Source organism: Lepus europaeus, chromosome 5 (assembly GCF_033115175.1).
Source record: "Lepus europaeus isolate LE1 chromosome 5, mLepTim1.pri, whole genome shotgun sequence".
NCBI lineage: Eukaryota > Metazoa > Chordata > Mammalia > Lagomorpha > Leporidae > Lepus > Lepus europaeus.
The window spans coordinates 6,951,393-6,973,813 of NC_084831.1; the positions used below are offsets into that span (position 1 = coordinate 6,951,393).

At 49.9% G+C, this 22,421-nt stretch overlaps 1 protein-coding gene across 3 annotated transcripts in view; it reads left to right on the forward strand.

The window, feature by feature from the left end:
• The window catches only part of PEX14 (peroxisomal biogenesis factor 14), a 156,511-nt gene that overhangs the window by 45,451 nt on the left and 88,639 nt on the right, over positions 1-22,421 (forward strand). For all 3 annotated transcript variants that reach the window (XM_062190425.1, XM_062190426.1, XM_062190427.1), the window contains exon 3: positions 14,718-14,802. In XM_062190425.1, coding sequence (XP_062046409.1) covers positions 14,718-14,802 — 85 coding nt within the window. The remainder of the gene's footprint in view (positions 1-14,717; positions 14,803-22,421) is intronic.

The following is a 22,421-nucleotide window of genomic DNA, read 5'->3' on the forward strand; positions in this document are numbered from 1 at the left end:
GCAGCTCTGGGCTCTGTACAGAAGAGCTCGTCCCTCGCTCTGGCACAGGGACCTCATCCTTGATTTACGTGCTCAGCTTGTTAGCGCCGCGAAGGGGAGATGGTGTGAAGGTCGTTATGTCCCTTTTGTCCTCTCCAGGAGAAAGTGAGGGTGTGCGTGTTTGTTCCTGTGTGCCTGTCTCGCCATGGGTGGGTTTCAGGTGCCACCCTTCTGTCAGGAGTCGGCTGGACCCCCTCTCCTCTCGTCCCCACCCTCTGTCTGCGTCTTCCAACAAGGGGGAGCGATTCCGAGTGCCTGATGCAGAATTTCAGGAAGAGCAGCGCACACCTAGTCAGCGTTCCCCCCAACATAATCTCCGCTTCTCAGCCCAGCCGCGACACACTGACAGATCATTAACAGATCAGGCCCTGCTGTTAGGGCGTCCTGCTGCCGGGAGCTGCTTTGCTTTAGCAGCTCTGTTGCCTCTGGGTGGTGGTGCGCTAAGTGGTCATAGCAGAGGGCAGTGAGTGCTTTGGGAAAAGCAAACAGAACACTCTGGAAGAGAGAGTGCTTAAAAGGGAGAGGGGGCAGCAGGTGCCTGGCTTGAAAGCACCTGGTGAGGATACTTGGACTTTCAGGGTTGCCGTCCCAAACACCCCGCCCTTCTCCGGGAATGGTGATCTGGCTTAGAATAGGATGCCTGATTACAAAGAACATTTCGAAGGCCACTTAGTCCCAGGTCAGGCGATGCATTAGGTGCAGTAATCCTTTGCTGCTACACTGGACTGGAAATGTGCGCTCTGTTGTGTTTCAAACATTTCTGCAGACAGTGGCCTCCTACAGGGCTTTCTCTTTCAGCCACCCAACTTTCTGTAGTGGAAAAAAAAAATTCATTGTAAGCCTATCTTCTGCTACCTACCAGTGACTTCTAAAAACTACTTCTCTGTCTTACCAGCTCATTTTCCTCCTCTTCATGATCTGAAATATTAACGTGTAGATAAATACAGCAGTGTGTGAGGGCTGCACATAGGCTCCGGTCTTTGGGCCTGGCATGTTGGAGCAGAAAGAAATAACCTAATTGCATCAAAACCACTCTAAGTTCATGTATGTGGGGCCCATCAAGCTGAAAGCATCCAGACGGCATCTGCTGTTACCAAATCACTCATGAATCAGCTAATTAAAATAGAGCTTCATTTTTCTGAACCATTGTTTGGCAGGAATTCGAAACGGGTCTAACCCAATTTCTGCGTGTTTATGAGCCTTTATTATATCAGAGGTACTCTTCTGTAAATGTACAGGGCCGCCTTAAATGAATTGATCCACACAGTAGCACCATAGACGCGCGCTATGGACTTGCTAATGATCTCTCTTCCCCTCTCTGGTTTGCAGACATACCCTTGAAAGCTTTGTGTTCTCTTTTTCTGTCGATCCTCTGTTCTTTGTCTTCCTCTCTCTCTAAATTAACTTTTCTCTCACTTTTAACCTTTTTTCTTTGAAATTGGGAAAATTGCTCCCTTCGTGACGTTTTTTGCCTCTCGCTCGCTTCCTCTCTCCTTTTTCTGGTGGGCAAGGGTTGCCTTTTCTCCCTTCATTCTTGCTGCTTCCCGTTGCCCCTTCTGTCTTTGCATCTCCTTTCTTTTTCGCGTTTTTCTGGCGTCTGTTTCCTCTGTTTCTTTGTCCTTTTTCTCTCTGCACCTCCTCCCACTTTTCCGCGCGCGAGTGCAGCCTGGGAGAGAAGGAGGCTGTGGCAGCAGAAGCTCTCTGGCTGCTGTGAGATGATGTCTAGCCATTTTGCTCCGCAGAATTTGCTTGCATGCTTTATTTTTGAGTTTTAAAAGATTTTCAAACCACATCTACTCTACTTTATGGTCTAATAATCCCACTTTGAAGATGAAAAGTATTGTATAAATGCTAACTAATTACTCCTTGTAACACTTTGTTGAGTCTCTAAGCAGTCTTAGTGCCATTTTACAGACGAGGAAGTAAAAACAGGAAAGGTAAGTGACTCTGACAGTTACTAAGAAATCGGTAGCTGCACTGAATTAAGGCTGGGCCACCTTTGGCTTTGATTTGTGGTTACCACCTATGGGAGTTTCTCTGTCCACGAGAATCACATCTTTAAGCCACAGGTAAGAGGGTCCCATCCCCCTTTCCTCTTCTCTTTATGTACTTTAAACCTTCTGAAGTTTCATTTGTAGTCTTTAGATGTTAAATGAATTTCTAGCTAATTCCTGGGAAAGAAGGATGCCAAACCACTTATGGGATAGTAAAAACCCTGTCCATTACAATCTCAAAGCAGAGCGCTCACTTTCTGTTTCCAGCGGCTTCCAGTAAGTGGGCCCACGTCACATACACTGGCCCCAGTGATCAAAGCATTGTAGGAAGCGCTGCCATATTTGATTGAATTTAGCCATCCTGGAATGACGTGTGTATGAAGTCGTCTCTTGCATTACTGTGGCCTTTATTATTGCTAATGCATTCTGACATTACAGGTGTAGCCTTGGCTCTCCTAGGAAGGGCAAGGCTGCCCTTCCCAAGCGAAGAAAGAGAATTCATGAAACTTACATAGCGAGACCAGTGTTTTCATTTAGTTATTGGGCAGAGTAAGGGAAATGCATTTGTAGCAACCATGGCCAAGTGACAGAGGTCTATCCTAATTCCTCACCCAGCATTGTTCAAAAAACAGATGAGTAAGTATTGTTCTACTACCGAGAACTAGGGCCAATGGATAGAAGGGTCAGGAAAATGAATTTCCTTTTTTCTTTTTTCTTCTTCTTTTTCTTTTTAATAGATTTATTTATTTATTTGAAAGGCCGAGTTACAGAGAGGCAGAGGCAGAGAGAGAGAGAGATCTTCATCCGCTGGTTCACTTTCCAAGTGGCTACGGTGGCTGGAGCTGGGCCAACCCAAAGCCAGGAACCAGGAGCTTCTTCCCCATCTGCCATGCAGGTGCAGGAGCCGTCTTTCACTGCTTTCCCAGGCCATAGCAGAGAGCTGGATCGGAAGTAGAGCAACCGGGAGTCGAACCGGTGCCCATATGGGATGCTGGCACTGCAGGTGATGGCTTTACCTGCTGTACCACAGCGCTGGCTCAAGAAAGTGGATTTCAAGTTAGTTTAAATAATGACTCCTGAAAATGAGTTGATGGCACCCTGAAGGGAGTGAGGTCCCTGTTTGCTGTAAGCGTTTGCGTGGAGCCTCCAGATCCTCACAAGGTTGTGAAGAGGCGAGTCCTAGGTCATGGGTGGGACCAGGTGACCCAAGGTTGCTCTTGGCCTCTTTCCTTGTTTTAGATTGTGACAACAAAAGCAATGTCTTCACTTGGTCTGTGTGATTTTATAAGTGCCTGGTGTACTGTGAGGACCCTGTGAATACTCAGCAACTATTCATTATTTAATCTTTGGCATCCTGCTTCTTAATCCAACCTGAATCAAAGCTATTTTTGTTCAGTTCCGGAAGCCACCATCTCTGGCACCCCCCCGGAGTCCTTCTGGATAGCCACGTTTTCTGGATGGCCATCGAGAGCTGTACGAAAACAGACAAAACAGACACTTTAAACTTTTGGGGATTATAAAAAATGGATTATATACTTTCTTGCTTTATTGGGCAAAGTCTCTGGAATATAATTTCATCCTGATGACTCAGTGTCATTTCTAGATGTAAATGTTTATGTTATGTGCTAAGCGTAGCCCTGTCTTCCAAGCCTGTTGAGGTGTAGCCGTGTTGTATGTTTACGCCTACCCTGAATGATTCCACTGATGCTAAATGTCCCCACACTAACAAGCTTTTTGAATTTTTTGTCTGCTTTTCATAGCGTGTTTTCCTGTCTTGACATTTGCCAGTAGGTTTTTCTGCTTTCACATCTCCGTTCTGTCGGTGTCCCTGTCTTAGCTAGCTCGTCTCTCTCATTTGCAGCTTTGAGTCTTTATGATCTGGACACTAGCTAACTGAGCTTGTATATAAAATATGTGGTGAGCAGTGTGAGGGAAACTCTGCTGTGTGTACGATATGTGGAATTGGTAATATCTTTCTTGGCAGCACCGATTGCTGTTGGTTTTCTCCTTTTTTTTTTTTTTTTAAACTGAGTATGAGCTTGTAGAGCTGAACGCTGGAAAAATTGAGTCTTGTCCTTGATCTTGTCCTTGGTCCTCCTTGACCTAAGCCCCTATCCCCAGCCCAGTTATCACAGGCTGCCTCTTGGAATCACTTGGAAGTATTAAGATGGCATGGCTGGGGTCTCCTGAAGACCGACGGTCAGCCCCTTACTCTACAGGGCGGGCACGTGAGGGCGCCTGTCGCAGTTGTCTGGGTCACCGGTTCTTGTGTCCCAGCCCCCTCGCCGTCCTGCCTCACTGTCAGTTCTGTTCCCTGCCAGCTTTGAGCAGACTGTGTATAAGAGGAAATACTGGTATTTGTGTAAGGTTAAAAACAAAACTAAACTCCCCTGCTGGCTCTCGAGCAGGTTCAGACTAAAAGTGCATAAACCAAAAACGCCTTCTGTTTGTGGCTGTGTTTGTTCCTGTTGGTGCTCAGGGCCGCTGTCGCTGCTGCAGAAGAAGCTTTCATCCCTTCATTCAAATTTACAAGAAATGCTGTTTCCTTTTAGTTAAAAAAAAAAAAAAAAAAAGTCTAAGAGAGCATTTGATTTGAGGAACCAAAAGTCTAGAAAATGTATCCGGGAGTCCTCGTCAATTTGGGGCATAATGAAATATAAAAAATACTCAATAAAAGCTCCTTTATTACTTTAACTGTTTAAATGTGGAGTTTTTAGCCATCAGGTTAATGTTTTGGTATCATTTTTTTATTTGATTGTGAGCACTTTTCCAGGTAGCTCTGCCACTCCAGCGCTAATCAGATTCCCACAGATGAATGGTGCTAGCCGCAGCCTGACATCACTGCGTTTTTGCTTCAACATTATTTTATTTGTCTTTCCTGTAAAAGTTAATAACTCCGTGTCCATGTGTTTAAACAGGCAGGAAGACAGAGAGAAAGGAGAGTGAGCAGAAAACAAGGGTGCTCAGGCCGCGCTGGGGATGAGGGGTTCTGTGGTCTCCAGGTCTCGCACCCTCTGAACGGGGGTGGAGAACCGGGAAGGCTGCAGAGCGAGGTGGTAGCTCATATGTTTCAGGTGACAGAAAGGAAGCTTCTCTCTGACTCCCCGACAGCTGGCATTTGAAATGAGTTACCATTGATTTAGAGAAAAAGGGAGACACTCAATATGACTGATTTTGCTTAATAGTGAGAATTGTGTAAATTTTAATTGTAGATAATTTACACACTCATCTGGCATCTCCCGGGTTGCCAGGGTTGGTGAGAGCATCAGGTGGACGGCATCAGGTCCCTCCTCCCCTTGCTCGTGCCATGGGAGACGCAGTGGCTCATGTCCAAGATGGCACTGGAACATAGTGCGCCTTTATTGGATCCTTTGCTTTTTCTTTTCTTTTCTTTTTTAATATTTATTTATTTATTTGAAAGAGTTACAGAGAGGCAGAGGTAGAGAGAGAGAGAGAGAGATTGATCGATCGATCTTCCATCTGCTGGTTCACTCCCCAAATGGCCAAAATGGCCAGAGCTGGGCCTATCCAAAGCCGGGAGCCAGGAGTTTCTTTTAGGTCTCCCATGTGCTTCAGGGACCCAAGGACATGGGCCATCTTCTACTGCCTTCCCAGGCTGTAGCAGAGAGCTGGATCAGAAATGGAGCAGCCAGGTCTTGAACTGGCGCCCATATGGGATGCAGGCACTGCAGGTGGCAGCTTTACCTGCTTGCTTATTGGGAGCTGTTGTTGTTACTTGGAAGGATTTCTGTGGTGTTCAGTGAGAAGTCCGAGAATGGTTCAAAGTCATGAGAGCTGCCTACCCTTGGAGTCCATCTGTGTGCAGTGAACTTCCTTGCTGAGCCGAAAATGTCCGCGTTGAGGTTTCTCAGAGGAGTTGCAGGGCTGAGAACCTCTTGACTGAATTTCTTTTTCAAATTTGCACCTAGCGTCTGAAGACATGGTTTGTGGGTACAAATCTGACAGTGGGCATAGTCATTATTTAAGTGCCTCTGAAAGGTGTGTGAAAAACTTGGGATGCTTTCCTCGTGAGTAGCAGAGACATGGCTTGTCTGCTTCTCTCTGCGTCGCACACTTTGTGTGGACAAGTTACTCCTGAAGCCATCGGCAGAGGCGGCCTGTGTAGATAACCTGTACTTAGAAAACGGAACCTGGTGTGGCAGACATGTGTTACTCCACTCACTACCACCGACCATACTGTCCCAGTGGAGGGCCGGTTCCCGTCCACGCCGGGTCTTGTGGGCTTGGGGAGGTGGGTGACTCCTCTGAGAGGAGATGATTGTATTTGACCCTTTGAATAATAGTAGTAGCTTCCAGTCCCTATTATCTCACTGTCAATTTTAAGATTAAAAAAAAAATTTTTTTTTAATTTTTTACTTGAAGTCAGAGTTACACAGAGAGAGGAGAGGCAGAGAGAGAGAGAGAGAGAGAGAGAGAGAGGTCTTCCATCCTATGGTCCACTCTCCAGTTGGCTGCAATGGCTGGAACTGCGCCGATCTGAAGCCAGGAGCTTCTTCCGGATCGCCCACGTGGGCGCGGGGGCCCAAGGACTTGGGCCATCCTCTACCGTTCTCCCAGGCCATAGCAGAGAGCTGGATCAGAAGAAGAGCAGCGTGGACTAGAACAGGCACCCATATGGGATGCTGGGGCTTCAGGCCAGGGCATTAACCCTCTGAGCCACAGCGCCGGCCCCAATTTTAAGATTTTTAAGCCTCTCCGCTTACTCTGTTATGAATCGTACTTTTGGAACGTACACTTTGATTCTTCCCCTTAGGCCGTGAGGTAGCCCAGGCGAGCAGCAGCAGCTAGGACTTGGTCTTCAAGTGTTAGCAGATCTCAGTTGCTTACTTTCTTCTGCTTCCCAGTGGATCTGAAGGTGACCTTTCGCTGTCCACATTTGTCATTACAAATTCTTTTCTTGCTGTCTTTTGATTTGAACTATTCAAAGCCATGACTGGTTCTTTTTTTGTTTTGAAATGTGTTTGTTAACATTTAGGCTTTGTCCCATGTTCCTATGGAATGTTCTTAATGACTCCCCGCAGGGTTGTTTGTGCTTCCCATGGGGCCATGGAGGGCCAGAGCTTACCCTCCTCTTGCCTCAGAGTCAAGGTGCAGGCCCTCATGAGGAGACCCTGCCCTGCACCACCTGGTGGACACCTATTGGGTATCTGACCCCAGTGATGACCTTGACACTTGAGGTTGCAACTCCACAAAACGCGCCTTCTTCATGCTCTTCCTAATCGCTGCCTGGCTCAATGGTGCAAAGCTAGGAAGATCTGGCCCGGACACATCTGCCGAACGTCTGAAGGTGCTGGAGTCGAGGAGAATTGTCAAGAGGCATGAAATTCAGCCAGTGGAGGAGAGAAAGACCCTAGGAAATACAGGCCGTGTATCATCTGGAAGGTCCTGGGGCCCGTGTGCTGCATATTTTTAATGCTGGAGTCACCTGTCACCGTCACTGTGTGAGCTCACAGTTCTCCTGGGGAGCATCTTGGACACTGAGTCATTACATTCCTTTGGAGTGATTCAACTCAGCAGCTTGACACCTTCATTAATTTTACAACACGAAGCCTGGGTGCTCTCTGCTTCCTCTCTAATAGTGCAGAGAAATTAGAGAAATATTGAAAATATAAAACCAAGGGAACCTGGAAGGAGGAGCAGTCAGGGGGCTCTCTGTTAAAAGAGACCATGTTAAGAAATCAAGCTCCTTGCCTTTCCTTGGTACCTCCTGGGACCAAGCACCCAATCTCGCCACTCGACTCTGGCACCGACGCCTTTGATTTCTGTCCCTGGCATGCCAGCCGAACCTCTCTGCCTTGCAGCCGGCTCGTTTGCCTTCTCTGCTGAGGTCAGTGCTACCGTGATCCGTGTATAATGGCATTTTCCTCCTCTTTTCAGTACGGAGGCTATTACAGCTTCTTCTCTAAACAGGACTTCAAACAGTTTGCTGCCAGTTCCATTTCAAAGCCAAGGAAAAGGCAAATGTCATCCTTTTTTTCTCCCCTCTTTGGGTAACTGCTTTGTTGGCTGCATCAAAAATTAGAGGGGCTGCTATCTAAATTCAGGTGGGGGGTGCATGGGGACAGGCATTTAAATTTGCTTTCTTTCTCCCTGAAGGAGCAAAATCCTTTTCCTTCTCAACCTTTCCTGAAAAGCAACTTTGATCTTCTCACCCCAGAAGCAAGGGTTTTCATTTCCTCCGCGGCGCGTGCTCGCCAGCGCGTTCGGTGGTGGTGGCGCAGTTACAGGCGGCTGCCCGCCCGCAGCATCGCGACTCTGCTTCTCAAGCTCTCTCTGGGCTGGGAGCTGGCACCGAAGTACTGAGAGCCAGACTTGAGAACCTCCCGGAAGTCACCCTCACGTCCCTGAGGCCACTGCCGCTTGATATTAAACAGTACAGCGGTGTTTCAAGGCGCCTTTTACTTCACAGACGTTTCTGGAAGAAATAAAGTAACAAAACAATGACATTCTGGTGAGCAGTTCATGCAATATTTTTAAGTAAGGACAAGGAAAAAATTTCAAATGGCAGAGACATTTCACTTTGATAGGTAGACTTTGTGTTTGTGAAGTTACCACTTTCATAAAGGTTTACACTGCATATATCAAGTGTTTTAAGAGAGATTGGGGTCAATAATGTATGCTTTAAAAATTCCCTAAATATGGATTTACACAATAGACCTTAAAAAAATATATTGTGTCAACTCTTGTGCACTTCTACCAGGGCATTTTATTTCTTTAATGTGAAAAACAAAAGGACAGAGGAAAGTAAAACAAAGGAAATTAGGGCCCACAGCTTAATGAGTGGAGGGTTGTAACCCAGATTAACAATGGGAAGGACACAATGGCAAAACCAGGAAATTCCAAGTTGCGAGAGGCTCCTTCCTTTAACTCCCTGGGTGCCGGACATTTGCTAGGACACAGCGTACCCAGGTGTGGAGGCCAGCTGAAGTGCAAGTCCCTGTCTTTATTTTCGAACTTCCTGGCTTTTGTTGATTTCCCCCCATTAATGTAAATGAAACATACTCTGTGTGTGTGTGTGTGTGTGTGGTGTTAATTGTAGATAAATGGGGTAAAAGTACCTCTTGATTTTGTAACCCTCAGAGAGGGGAGAAAGTACAAAAAAAATCCTGTCACTGTCATCTGTTCATTTTTAACGAGCAATTTTAAAAAATTGAAAATAAAAGAGGAAAATGAATAGGTGTTGAACCAGCCCGTGATATGTAAATGCCAACTAGTAATTACCTAAAACCTCAATTTTCATTCTGTTTCATCTTGCAAAACATTTCATTTTCCCTGAGTGAAAACACTTAATTTGGGCTGTGCGAGTTAGCGGAGCGGCCGCCTCTGGCCTGCGCCTCCGCCGGCTCCGGCTAGGGGGCACTTGGGCTCTGCGTGTGGGCTCCGGAGTGGCTTGTCCACCTCAAGGTTATTCCCCTCTTGCCATTCCAGTGGTTTCGCTGCGAGTGTGCAGTGGCACCCCTCCCCCGCTCCCGCCAGTCTGGTTTCGGGGCGCCTGCCCCTCCTCGTCCTTGGGGAGGATGCTGTTGGAGCTTTCCTCTGCGTGTTCACTTTCCCCTCTTACCTGGATGGAGACCCCTGGGCTCCCTGAGCCGCACCTCACAAGCACGGCAGCGGCCTGGAAGGCCGGTTCTCCCCAGAGGTTTCCCACAGTGCTCTCTGTCTTCTGTGACTACTGCTGCTGCCTGTTCTCTTTCCGTCCTGGCAGCCGGAGGCAGCTCTCCCCCGCCGAGGCTCACACACGTGTGCACGCCCGACAGCTTGGGGTGCTGCTTCTGCTGTGCCCTTTCTCTCGCATGCTCACAGATTCCTCTTCTGTTCTGGTTTTGTGGATGCGTTTGGCAGCATCCTGGAACGTGGCTGTGGTTCCCCTTGCTTTCTTCCCGCCCCGCAGCCTGTGCCCTAGCTAGCAGGGTTGCAGACAGAATTGAGAGGGAACGGAGAACCCAGGGCTCCGAACAGGAGTTCAGATAGGAGTCTGGATGCAGAAAACCAGGATTCAAAATTGTGCTGTCCTGGGACCCTGGATCTGAGCGCTCTGCCTGGATCTCAGGGAACGCGGCCTCTTTAGTGAGATATATAGCTTCATAATTAGCCCGTTGCATTTCTTTTCACGAGTGCTAGCATCAGCGTTCTACGATGTGTTTCTCTGATTAACAGCTGCTTTGCAACTATTTCCTTGTGCCACCGATGACCGTAATTGTCAAGGAACTCCTGACAGAGCACTGATTTCTTGCTAAAATGCTGCATTTCTGTTTGAAGAGGGCTCTCTCAGTCTTGGCAGGGCCCGGCTTTTAAAGTCAGTCCTTGTGAAAACCCCGGCTGGCTTTGGTCTAACGCGTGTTAACAGGATTCTGGGGATCTACTTTAAACTACGAGCACAGGAACCTTTCACAGGCAATTTAATCTTCTGAGCAGCGCACGTGAGCAGGGAGGTGCTGGGAGCGGTTTCAGGCCCGCATATTGGTCATTTTCCTTTGCTTTTTAGTTGTGATCTCTCTGGGTTAAGAAGGACTTGGCTGTGGTTGTTAATGTCATTAATTTTTGAATATTTTTAATATTTTAAAATGGCTAATGAATGCTCACATTTTAGGAGAGAGATGTGTGCAGTACACAGGAGTACTGGAGTTGGTGGCGTTCCAGATAAGTGTCGCTGGAGACAATGCATCAGGTTTACATGCCAGGTGTGAAGTGCCAGGGCTCCCTCAAACCCCAGGGTCGTCGTTAGGCAGCCTCTGTTCTGTCGTCCGCCTCGTCCCCCTCGTCCCCCTCGTGCAGATGACAATGCGCAGGTCTTTGTAGGACGGTGGAGAGCACAGAGGAGGCGCCTCTTCAGTGACGACTGGCAGGAGCCCCCGTTCTCACCAGGATCACTTACCCTGCACAACGCATTTAACAGCACGTGGTTCCTAGCGGGTAACCCCGGAGTGTACTGTATGCTGGTGATTTATACGGTTACACATCCTGGTCTCAAACACAAATCTCTCTCAGTTGGCCAATCATCTAGGTTCCCAAGATGTTTTTCAACCTGAAGTCTCCAACCTCCTTTTTTCCACGTTGCTGGCCCTGACTCCAATGTAACCATCGTCCCAAGGTTGCAAAGGCAAGCGTTTACTCCGCTGCACCTCAGCGTTACCTCTGGCTTCCAGTGATGAGCAGTGAAAATCACGGAATTTTTACCCTGAAACTGTGGCGTTGGCGGTGGGAGAGTCGTTTTTTTTTCTTTGGGGGTAGAGGACTGGAAGGTAGGGTCAGAGGCACTGGGGGAGGTGAGAAGCTTGGCCTCGTTTTCCTCTGAGTTCTTTAGCTTTATCACGCTGGCTACTGGTGACTCCAGGTGCACTTGTTAAGGACTCAACTCGAGAGGAGGGAGAGGAAGGCCGGTTCCGTGTTTGCCATGGACCCAATAGCAAATGGCTTCGACAGCAGCGTCAAGAGCTCCGTGCCAGAATTTTCCCTGGCTTGCTGCACTCCCACAACATGTGCAATAAAGTTCCTGCCTCCGTTTTACATCTTTGACATTGAGGCGGGAGATTTGGCCTGAATTTATGTAATTTAGTTGGGCACTAAATATAATCCATGAATAGCCACATTCATCTTCTAATTAGAAAATCAAACGATAACACAGGACAGGCCGCAGGCACCCATCATTGAGTCCCACAGAAGCGTGTTGTGTGTGCTGGCCTCTGCAGGGAAAGGCAGTTGAATTGCTGTATGAAATGAATGCACAGTGTCCAGTGGAGGCGGTGGGAGGCACAGGCGGAGCGCCCTGCCAGCCACTTGGTGCGTGAAGATCTTTGCACTGTGGCTGAGGAGTTTGGGGGGATCTGTTCTCATCGACGTGTGAATCGTAAGGCTATGAAACTCTGGATTGGACAGTCGCTATCCCCCCTGCCACACGCAGCGCCAGTCCTCAGGGGGGCGGGAGGGGAGGAGTCATGGGAGAGAGGAGGGGAGGTGCTGCTGTGGTCACACCTGCTCGGAGCTGCTTCTCGGTATCTTTCTTATCCAGCGCCTTCTGTGGAGGCTGTTAGTTTGGGTGCTTTTTATTTTTGCTGTCGGTGCTGTTAAATATGTGATTTGCCTGTCGCCTGCATTTTCAGACAACGATCAAGAGGAGCATAAACAAGCCCCAAAGATACTTTATGTAGATGTTTGGTAGTATTATTTTTTATGACTTGAAATTAGTGAATGGAAACTTTAAAAGAAATTGTTCATATTTTTCCAAGTTTGTAGTGTGCCGGGACTTTGTCAAATTCCCGTTAAAATAAATACGTCAATTTCATCTCCCTTCCAAATTCATTTATCTTGCTTTTTTAAAAGGTGTTTTCTACTTTACCTGATGTTTAAATTGGATTCGCTCGTTTGTGCTGTTCTTTGCTATATCCCCCACGTTTTCCTTAAATGAATTACTAATGACAGAGCACTCCATCATCCCCTCTCTGCAGCCACTTTAAGGAAAGCATGGTGATCTAAACCTTTTAACCTATTAAAGATGATTTTTCCCAATTGAATCAGACCCACCACAGGTGTAATAACTAATCATTTAAACTACACCTGCTATTATGTATTTTTAAGCCATTATGCGTGTTGGATAGATGATAATTCATGTTTATTGCATTGTCCGATGGATCCGTTTTGCCTACACTAGGCTGATTAATGTATTTAAAGAAATAAGAGATGCAATTTTTAAAAAAAAAAATTGATGGAATGCGCCAAGCACTGCATTGAGTGCACCATTAAACCCATCAGAACTTTGCTCTCTGACCAGAAATGCATATACCAAGGACTATATTAAAAACACAAGGTGAAACCTGTGCGTTTTAGTGGTAGGATTCTGTTTTCTTTCTCTGCATGGAAAATTTTGGAAGGAGGAAGGACAGGTTTCTGTTTCTGTAAGTAAATGCTAGGAGCTGTGCTGTTAGCACCTTCTGCCCAAGACCTGTTCATCCACACTGCCCTGACACCTGGCACCCGTGCCGCATGACGGGAATACCGTAATTTTCATTTTCCTGTGTGTTGGAGGTGCATTTTCCTCCAGGTGAAGAGCAATTATCCCCGAGCCATCTGAGCCGTGCAGGTTGGCGTTGACCTCATGCTACCTGTGGCCCTGTGGTGCGTGCCTGTCCACCGCGCTCTTTGTAGGGCATGGGCCTCTCCTCTCGTTTTTCTCTTCCCTCCCCACCCACTTCTTTCTTTCTCTTTTTAATGCCCCACTTCCGTTACACCTCCTCTTGTCCTGTTCCCTTCGTCTCTCTCCTTTTCCTCCTCTTCCCACCTCCCTTTCCTTTCCTTTTTCCCCCTTTTTCGCTGTCCCATCGCTTTAGTAAAACACACCTGTGTTGTAGATGTTTGCTGGATTTTGGGTGCCGACCTGAGGGGATCTGGGTGAGGGCGGAAGGGGTGAGTGCGGTTTTGGGCTTCTAGACCCTCCAGTGTTTTCGTGATCATGGTGGGTGCTGATTGCAGTGTTGGAGCGTAGATTATAACCCGGGGTGGGGGCCAGGGGCCGGGGGGCTGTGCTGGCTCTCCAGGAATACTGGTGGGCCTGAGGGTGACAGGCCCAGCTCTGAAAAGTGGGGACACGAGCTCCTCCTTTAGGGAGCGTGCCTGGGCTCAGCCTCCCATGGAGGGGTTACAGGGAAAGCGAATCAGGGAGTTTCTCTAGCTGTTTGTTTCTGTTCCAGAGAAGTCTGTCTGGTCTCAGGATTGAATTCATATGAAGTGTGGGGAAGGAGGCACTTGGCAACTTGAATTTTATTTCTGGTCGCATTACTTTCTGTTTGAATCTCTTGCACAGCTGTTACCTTTAGTTTGAAGGATCTGAGAAAACTTCCTTACGTCTGGCCCCTTAGAGATTTTTTTCTTTCAACAACTTAGGAGTGAATCAAAGGACCTGTTGACTTTCCCTGAGGTGGAAAGGCCAGTCATTCGGAAGGGCCCCTTGTCCTACCTGGGGGCAGGTTGGGGTTGGCCTCGCGTGGGCCCTGTGTCTGGGATGGAGCACGTGTGAACGAGGTGCCCGGTTTTCCTGCCACCCTTTGCTTGGCTAGTTAGTAAATCAGACTTCATTAAATAAGACTCACTCACAGGTGGGTAGGTAATCCATCAGCTTTTAGCTGTGGAAACCCAGAATTTTGCCCCTTGAAGACTAAGGAATTCAGCTCTCCTGCCGGAGAGGGCCGTGAGAACGGCTGTGTGGTCTGTCGCTCTCCAGCCCTCCACTGGCACCCGCTCGGTGCTTTGCCGGGCTCTGTGCAGGCAGCCTGAACGTCAGAAGATAGCATCATTATGTCTTCAGTTTGTGGTACACGCTTCTCCATCAGAGTAGGCCGTGAAAGGGCCGTGCTGGTGTGGGGGGCGTGGGGAGGGAGTGTTTAGACAGGTGGAGGCGGGAAACAGGCCCTCGTGCACCCAGAGTGATGTGGGTGAGCTCGGCTGAGCTGCCAAGGGCTGTGAAGACTCAGCCTGCACAGGAGGGACAGTGTGGGCCAGTGCAGGTCTGAGAGGCTGGGCCAAGGGGACTGGGCGGGCGGACTTCCCCAGGAAGGCCCCCAGGAAGCCATGTATGGGGACCTCGACGTTTCAGAAAGAAAGGTTGACCTGAACAGAGACCCTCAGGGCCTTTGATGGAAAATTACTTCTTTGCTTTTCCTTCCCCACCAGATCGCCACAGCAGTGAAGTTTCTGCAGAATTCCCGGGTCCGCCAGAGCCCACTGGCCACCAGGAGAGCGTTCCTTAAGAAGAAAGGTACGGGTCCTGCGGAAAGGGACGGGGGCGGGGTGGGTGGACACCGTGGCGTGCAGGGGAGGCGCTGAGTGCGCCCAGCGTCCCCATAGCTGTCCTCTTGTGCGGGGCAGCCACCCAGTGAGGAGGCAGGTTCTCTGGCTCAGTGGAGCAGAGGTGCTGCCGGGCCTGTGTGAGGTACCCTCCAGAAGGCCGGGGGCCTAGCTGGCACGCGGCACAGGCAGTGTTCGGTGCAGAGTCAGCCCGTTGGCCGCATCTCCAGAGGACTTCTGCTTTCTGATCTGTGCGCCTGTCGAGGACCCTGGCTGCGGAGCGACTGGCTCTCCAGTGGGTGGTCAGCTGCTGCACTGAAGAATGAGGAAGAGAGAAACGGAGGGGGAAGCGAGATGACCGAACAAGGTCAGCTTAAGGTCAAGCCTGGGGTCAGTCGATTCACGGATTGAAGTGGTAAATTACTGAGTTTATGGTATTTCTGTAAGCGGGGATAAAATTGGATCCTGACAAATTCAATATTGTCTGAAGCAGACAGAATCTATTCTGGTTCTGTTGGAATTTAGGGTATTTTTCTTTTTCGTAAAATGAAAACAAGCAAGTAACCAAAAAAGAAGGCTTACTTTCCATTCTGTGTACATTTAATTTTCTAGAAATCTACCAAGTTGACTAGAGGCCCTTATGTGGCAGAGGAGTGGGATGGGGGTGAGTTTTCTTGCCCCAAAACAAAATCTTTCCTTTAGAAGCTGGAACGTGGGCCTCATAGCTCTTGGTTTTGAGCTCCTGGTTGTGTTCAGTCGGAATGATTGGTGGGCTGCTCGGTGCAGATGGCCACTGAGGGGAAGCCAGCAGTCGGGTTGGTCACTTTACCTCACATGTCCCAGGGCCACACTCACAGGTTTGGGCAGAATAAGCGCAAACCTTTCATGGATGGGCAGCTGCGGGGCCGCGGCCCCAGGGCCGGTCCCTGGGACAGAGCTGGTGAGGGGTGCTGAGCCTGTGCTGCCGCACTGTTCTCAGCAGCCCCCCCCCCCCCCCCCAATCATTAGGAGATTATTAAAATTTGGAGTGTGTTGGCTGGCTTCTCCACTCTGCAAGCATTATGCCATAAAAGAGTTTTTCCTTGAAATATGTGTACCTATGGGGAGTAATTAATCATAAAAGCTTAGGGATTTCAGCTCTCTCATCAAAGCATCGAAGCAGGGGAAAGCTGAGCCTAAAAGCCGAGCTGATTACCCGGGGTAACCTGAGACAAAATCTATGGTTGCCGAGAGATCCTTAGCCCCAGTATATTGTGCAGTGTTAGAACTGCCTGATCTCCTCTGCCGACAATGACCAGTTAGTCCTCATTTTCTCTCAAACGCAGCTGGGTTAGAATTTCATTTGCAGAAGGTATTTAGAGCAATTTGGAGACAAATGTCTCTGGTGTTTGCTCGGCACTTCCCCACCGCAGGCTTCGCGGAGCAGTTTAGCATCAGGAGCTCCATCTAATCTGTTTAATTTTAATAAATCCCTGGCTGGGAGAGGGAAGGAAAGAAGAGCGAGAGACACTCCGGACCCGATAGTGCTTCTTTTGAGTTACTTGGCTCATAATTACTTTAGAGAGGAAACTGTTTTGTCCAATTATTATTTGTTCTTAAAAAAAAAAAAAAGAAAATATCACCAATTGGTGGATTAATTGATTCCTCCAAGAGCGAGTGTCCACCCCACGCCATGCGCCTGTTCCCCACACTGGTGATTGAGCCAGGAGCAGAACAAAGTCCCTGCCCTCGAAGAGCTTCCCTTCCGCTGGGGGGAGGCAGGCAGTTAACAAATGGGGAGGTGAAGTATGTGGTTTGTCAAAGGCAAGGGCCATGGTGGAGAGAAGCAGAGAATGTGGGGGACGAGGAACTCGAGGGGTGCGGCGGGCGCAGTGTGAAAGAGGGAATGTCGGAGGTCTCTAAGAGAAGGCCTGAGAGCGGGGACCTGAAGAGGAGTGTGTGTTGGCCAAGTGGCTGTAGTGCCTGTGCACCTCTGATCTGGGCTGGAGTTCGGGCGTCCAGATCCCGAGAGGCTGCCCTAACCTCTTCCTCTAAGGAGAACCGCGGAGTTTACCCCTGCACTTAAACCCAGAATCACTAAAGTTAATCACCCGTCTCCATTATCCTCTGAAATGCTGCTTCAGTCAGTAATTATCCATTTCCGAGTTGAATCCCAGTAGGGGAAGTTCTGGCAGGACCTTTTCTGGGCAGAGAATTCCAAGGTTTGATCGGTGTCTGGGGAAGAAAAGCCCCTTCGCGGATTTAAACTTCACTTTTTTAATTTCCGGCTGTTCCTTGGGTCAGGCTTACACGATCAGCAGAGCTTGGCACGGTCTCTGGTGGGGAGGAGAGGAGCGTCTACCCTGTCCCTGACAGTGGTTGTGGGAGGAAAGAGAGTTGGCTCGCTGGCCGTCGGGTGGGAGGGACCAGGGCTCTGGCATCCCCAGCCTGCCGTTCCTGCAGCATCGCTGTGGCGCTGGGTTTGGAGGACTGGCTCAGGGAGGGCACTCAGCCCCTGTGGTCTTGGCTTCCTAGCAAATGTCACTTCAGGGAGTTACAGCAGAGCACTGACTTGAATTATAATCTCAACTTTCTTCTTCTTCTTCTCCTTTTTTTTTTTTTTTAATAAACATCTCTTTCCTGAAAAGGCAAATCCAATTTTGTTTTTCTTTTAATATTATTTAATATTTAATATAGAAATTGAGGTCCCTGTAGTGCATGTCAGTTCAGTGGAAAATGAGGGTGACTTCAGACTCGTCAGCTGAGTTTGTTTTGTTGTGAAACCACAGCCTGGGGGCTGGGCTGCGTCCTGCCTCTTTAGCTGACAGATTAAGCATTGTGCTCTCTGATGGGGGGCAGATAAAGGGTAGGGGGCCTTGGAGCCACGGACGGCAAGAGGGAGTGAATGGGACAAGGATGGAATAGCGCTGGATTGCAAAGGTTTCTCCTGCTTGGGCTTTTTATTTTTTGTTTGGAGATCTCTTGGATGCTTTAAAGTCTGAAGATGGAGTCATTAATGAGAAACATGAAGTTATTAGAATCATTTATCATTTTCTTTGAAGTTTGTACTGCCGTTTTGTGTAATTTACAACATTTCTTCCTTTAATCGGGAATTTTTTGGATGAAAGAGAAAGCAGCTGTTCACCTTCAGAGTACCAGAGTAAATGCTTTTGTTTTCCTTCCAGCCACTGGGTTCTGCAGATGACAGGTCAGCTGCGGAGTCAGCCACACATGACGATAATTGGACTGTGTGTGGGGCGTGAGCCTCACGGACTGGTCTATATATAGAGGCAGTTCTTGCCAGGCAGGCATCACCACTGGGGCTCCACACAGGCTGCAGTCAGGGCTTGAGAGTAACTGGGAAGTTAGAGGCTCGGACGCCGTTGTCAGTAGTGTTGTTGACTTGACACCCGTCAGCCACACAACACAGGAGGCCGTCTGCTTCCTAGCTCGTTCAGCAGGCTGAGTGCGATGTGTCAAAGTGACCCCTGCTCACCGGAGGCTGGGGAGGGGATGGCGTCGGCCGTGCACTTGCTCTGACACACCTGTCGAGAAGCAAGCGTGTAGGAAGCAGGGGAGCATCCCGAGCTTTTCTGTAGACTCCTGCGCAGAGGGAGGGTGGGCGGTGCCGGGCACTGCGGCCCACTTTGCCCTTCTCACGTATATCAAGCAAACGGCCTTTTTTCTCATGGAATAAATAGTGCTGGGGGGTGGAGGGGGTGGAGGTGGGCAGGAAATCTAAACAAATGAAGCACACTTTGGGAACGAGTTTCTCGTTCTAGAAGGTGACACCAGATCTCAGCCCTCTTCTGCTCCTGGAAGCGGAAGCCCTGGTAGCAGAGCTGGCTGCTTGCTGGCGGTGAACGTCGGGAAGGGACCTGCCGGCCTCAGCCTTGGCAGTGGGTGGAGGTGAAGGGCTCCTCTCGCTGCAGCGCTTCAAGGGGGAGTAAATCCTGCACAGGCTTCAATTGAACTCTCTTTTATTACTTTCTTTTTTTTTTTTTTTATCATTTACGTCCATTTCATGAGGTAGTTTGCATGTCCTTGAATGGAATCTCGTTACCATGAAAGCTTTTTTAGCATTGATTTCATAACAGTCTTAATTTAATAGCTCCGTCATTACTGAGAAGCTAAGCTCTGGGAGTGGGGCCCTGACTTTCCAGGTCACTGACCTTTTAATTACAAACCTTGTTCTGATAGCCAGGTTATCGACTGGACAGCTCCCAGCTTGTGCCCCCAGGATGCAAACCAAAATAACTGTGTTTCCTCCCCCATCTCCAGGAAAAAAAAATGTAACCTCTTGTGTTTCTAAAATTAATTTTCTCCTTCAGCTTTACTTTATAATTAATTCCTGAGTATGTCTTAGTGATGCCAGAAGTCTTTTTCCAAAGCTTTTGTTCCTGGAGCAGGGGTCCAGCCGATAGCCTGGGGGCAGGGGGCAGAGTCGGTGCCAGCTCCCGGCCCTGCGTGACTGCGGCCGCTTTCCTCGGCGGCGGCAGCTCCTGCGGCGGAGCTGGCAGGACTGCTGGTGGCTCCGCGAGGGGCTCCTAGCCCTTCTGAGTCTTCGCTAATGAGACATGGATTATGGGCTCGACTGAGATGCGTGCCTCTGTCTGCCAGAGCAACTGAACCTGGCGCACTGTAGACGTTTTAAAAAGCCATCGCCATTCTGAGAAAGGCCAGAAGTGGAAGGATTTCTCTTCTTGCTTCTTACCTCTTTGTTAGGCGTGGAGGGAACAGGTCCTGCCTGAGGAGTTCCACGTGGGTCACGAGCTTGAGCCACTGGCTTGATCTAGGTTCTCTCGCATTGGGCTTGGAGAGGGAGAGGAAAAGGGAGGACAGTGGGCAGCAGGTCGGGTGAGCAGGAAGATCCTGTGTTGTGGACGTGTCCCTCTGTCCTGAGCAAACAAGACACCTGGCAGTACGAGCCTTCCTCAGGAGAGAGACAGAGCCGGAAGCAGAAGGCACAGGGAGCAATGTCCACTAGCGGTAGTCCCGGGAGTCCAGCTGTGGCACTGTGGCATCGATCTCCCCGCTTCCTGCTCCTCCCACGCCCAGCCACGCCCTGGCGTGGGTCTGGGGCAGGGTCGGGTAGGGGAGGCGCCCTGCAGGTGAGCAAGGAGCTGCGGCCGGAACAGACAGGGCTGTGTGGCAGCCGCAGGCTTGCTCCTGAGTGTGATTGAGCATCTCCATCCATCTGTTGTGCGCGGACCGTCTTCCCTCCCTGCCAGTCTTGCATCTGCATAGCCGTCACCTGCTGTTCTGGACCAGCCCATTCATCACGCTGACTGGTTCCCCCCCATCAATTTTCCTGCTCCCCTTGTTATCCAAACTTGTCTTGAACTCCACAGATTTCTCTCAGCATCCAGTGAGACCTCAGCAGCTAGGGCAGCCAAGTGCCGTGGCGTGGACACACTCGGCTAGGGCCTCCAAGTGCTGTGGCACAGACACACTCGGCTAGGGAGCTGAGACCGTGGCGTAGACACATTCGGCTGGGGCCGCCGAGTGCCGTGGCACAGACACACTCGGCTAGGGAGCTGAGTGCCTTGGTGTAGACACACTCGGCTAGGGAGCTGAGTGCCTTGGCGTAGACACACTCGGCTAGGGAGCTGAGTGCCGTGGTGTAGACACACTCGGCTGGGGCCGCCGAGTACCGTGGCACAGACACACTCGGCTGGGGAGCTTAGTGCCTTGGTGTAGACACACTCGGCTAGGGAGCTGAGTGCCGTGGCGTAGACACAGCCGCCGAGTGCCGTGGCACAGACACACTCGGCTAGGGAGCTGAGTGCCGTGGTGTAGACACACTCGGCTAGGGAGCTGAGTGCCTTGGCGTAGACACACTCGGCTAGGGAGCTGAGTGCCGTGGTGTAGACACACTCGGCTGGGGAGCTGAGTGCCTTGGTGTAGACACACTCGGCTAGGGAGCTGAGTGCCGTGGCATAGACACACTCGGCTGGGGCCGCCGAGTGCCGTGGCACAGACACACTTGGCTAGGGAGCTGAGTGCTGTGGCGTGGACATACTCGGCTAGGGCCGCCGAGTGCCTTGGCGTGGACACACTCGGCTGGGGCCGCTGAGTGCCGTGGTGTGGACACACTCAGCTAGGGCAGCTGAGTGCTGTGGCGTGGACACACTCGGCTAGGGAGCTGAGTGCCATGGCGTGGACACACTCGGCTAGGGAGCTGAGTGCCGTGGCGTGGACACACTCGGCTAGGGAGCTGAGTGCCGTGGTGTAAACACACTCGGCTAGGGAGCTGAGTGCCGTGGCGTGGACACACTCGGTTAGGGAGCTGAGTGCCGTGGCGTGGACACACTCGGCTAGGGAGCTGAGTGCCATGGCGTGGACACACTCGGCTAGGGAGCTGAGTGCCGTGGTGTAAACACACTTGGCTAGGGAGCTGAGTGCCGTGGTGTAGACACACTCGGCTAGGGAGCTGAGTGCCGTGGTGTAGACACACTCGGCTAGGGAGCTGAGTGCTGTGGTGTAAACACACTCGGCTAGGGAGCTGAGTGCCATGGCGTGGACACACTCGGCTAGGGAGCTGAGTGCCGTGGCGTAGACACACTCGGCTAGGGAGCTGAGTGCCGTGGTGTAGACACACTTGGCTAGGGAGCTGAGTGCCTTGGTGTAGACACACTCGGCTAGGGAGCTGAGTGCTGTGGTGTAGACACACTCGGCTAGGGAGCTGAGTGCTGTGGTGTAGACACACTCGGCTAGGGCAGCTGAGTGCTGTGGCGTGGACACACTCGGCTAGGGAGCTGAGTGCCGTGGTGTAGACACACTCGGCTAGGGAGCTGAGTGCCGTGGCGTGGACAACCACGACTTCCTCGTTCAGGGGAGAATCCCATAGCACTTGCTCCCCCAAGAAACCTGAGCTAACTCATTTCCTGCCCTGCACCGTATGATGGGGGTGACACAGCGGAGGAGCCTGGGGGAGGGCAGCTCTTTGGGATTCACCTGGTAACGTTGATGTTTTTCCTGAAAATGGAGAGTGATTCTTTTCATAAACTTAGGTGCCTGCAGCAACACTACAAAGAAAAGTAAAGTGACAAAAGTGACATTTCATGTATCTTAGTGTTACTAAAAATGACCTTTTAAAACTTTTTGACTAGGTAAGATATACCCATTGTTTTAAAAGTTCAGCCAAGAGGGATGTGCAGTGAGAAGTACGCCTTCCATCCCGTTCCTGTTCCCGTTCCCTGCTCCTTTTTCCTTCCCTGAGGATGCTGCTCCGAGCAGTTTGTTGTGGGTCGGTGCAGAGAGCATCTCTCCACATCAAAGTGTGTTCCTGTGACTCCCCACAGACACTGATGCTGCTGAGTCCAGTGGTAGCAGGTTAACTACTCACCCGCTGGTGGACGCTTAGGTGGCTCTGCTTTGGGGATATTAAAGATAAAGCTGCCGGTGTAAGTCTCTGTGTGTATAATCCCTTCCCTCAAGGTAGATACCTCGTGGTGGAATGGCTGGGTCCTATGGGAGGTGTGTCTTAACTTCTTTTTTTTTTTTTTAAAGATTTTATTTATTTATTTGAGAGGTAGAGTTACAGACAGTGAGAGGGAGAGATAGAGAAAGGTCCTCCCTCTGCTGGTTCACTCCTCAGATGGCCGCAAC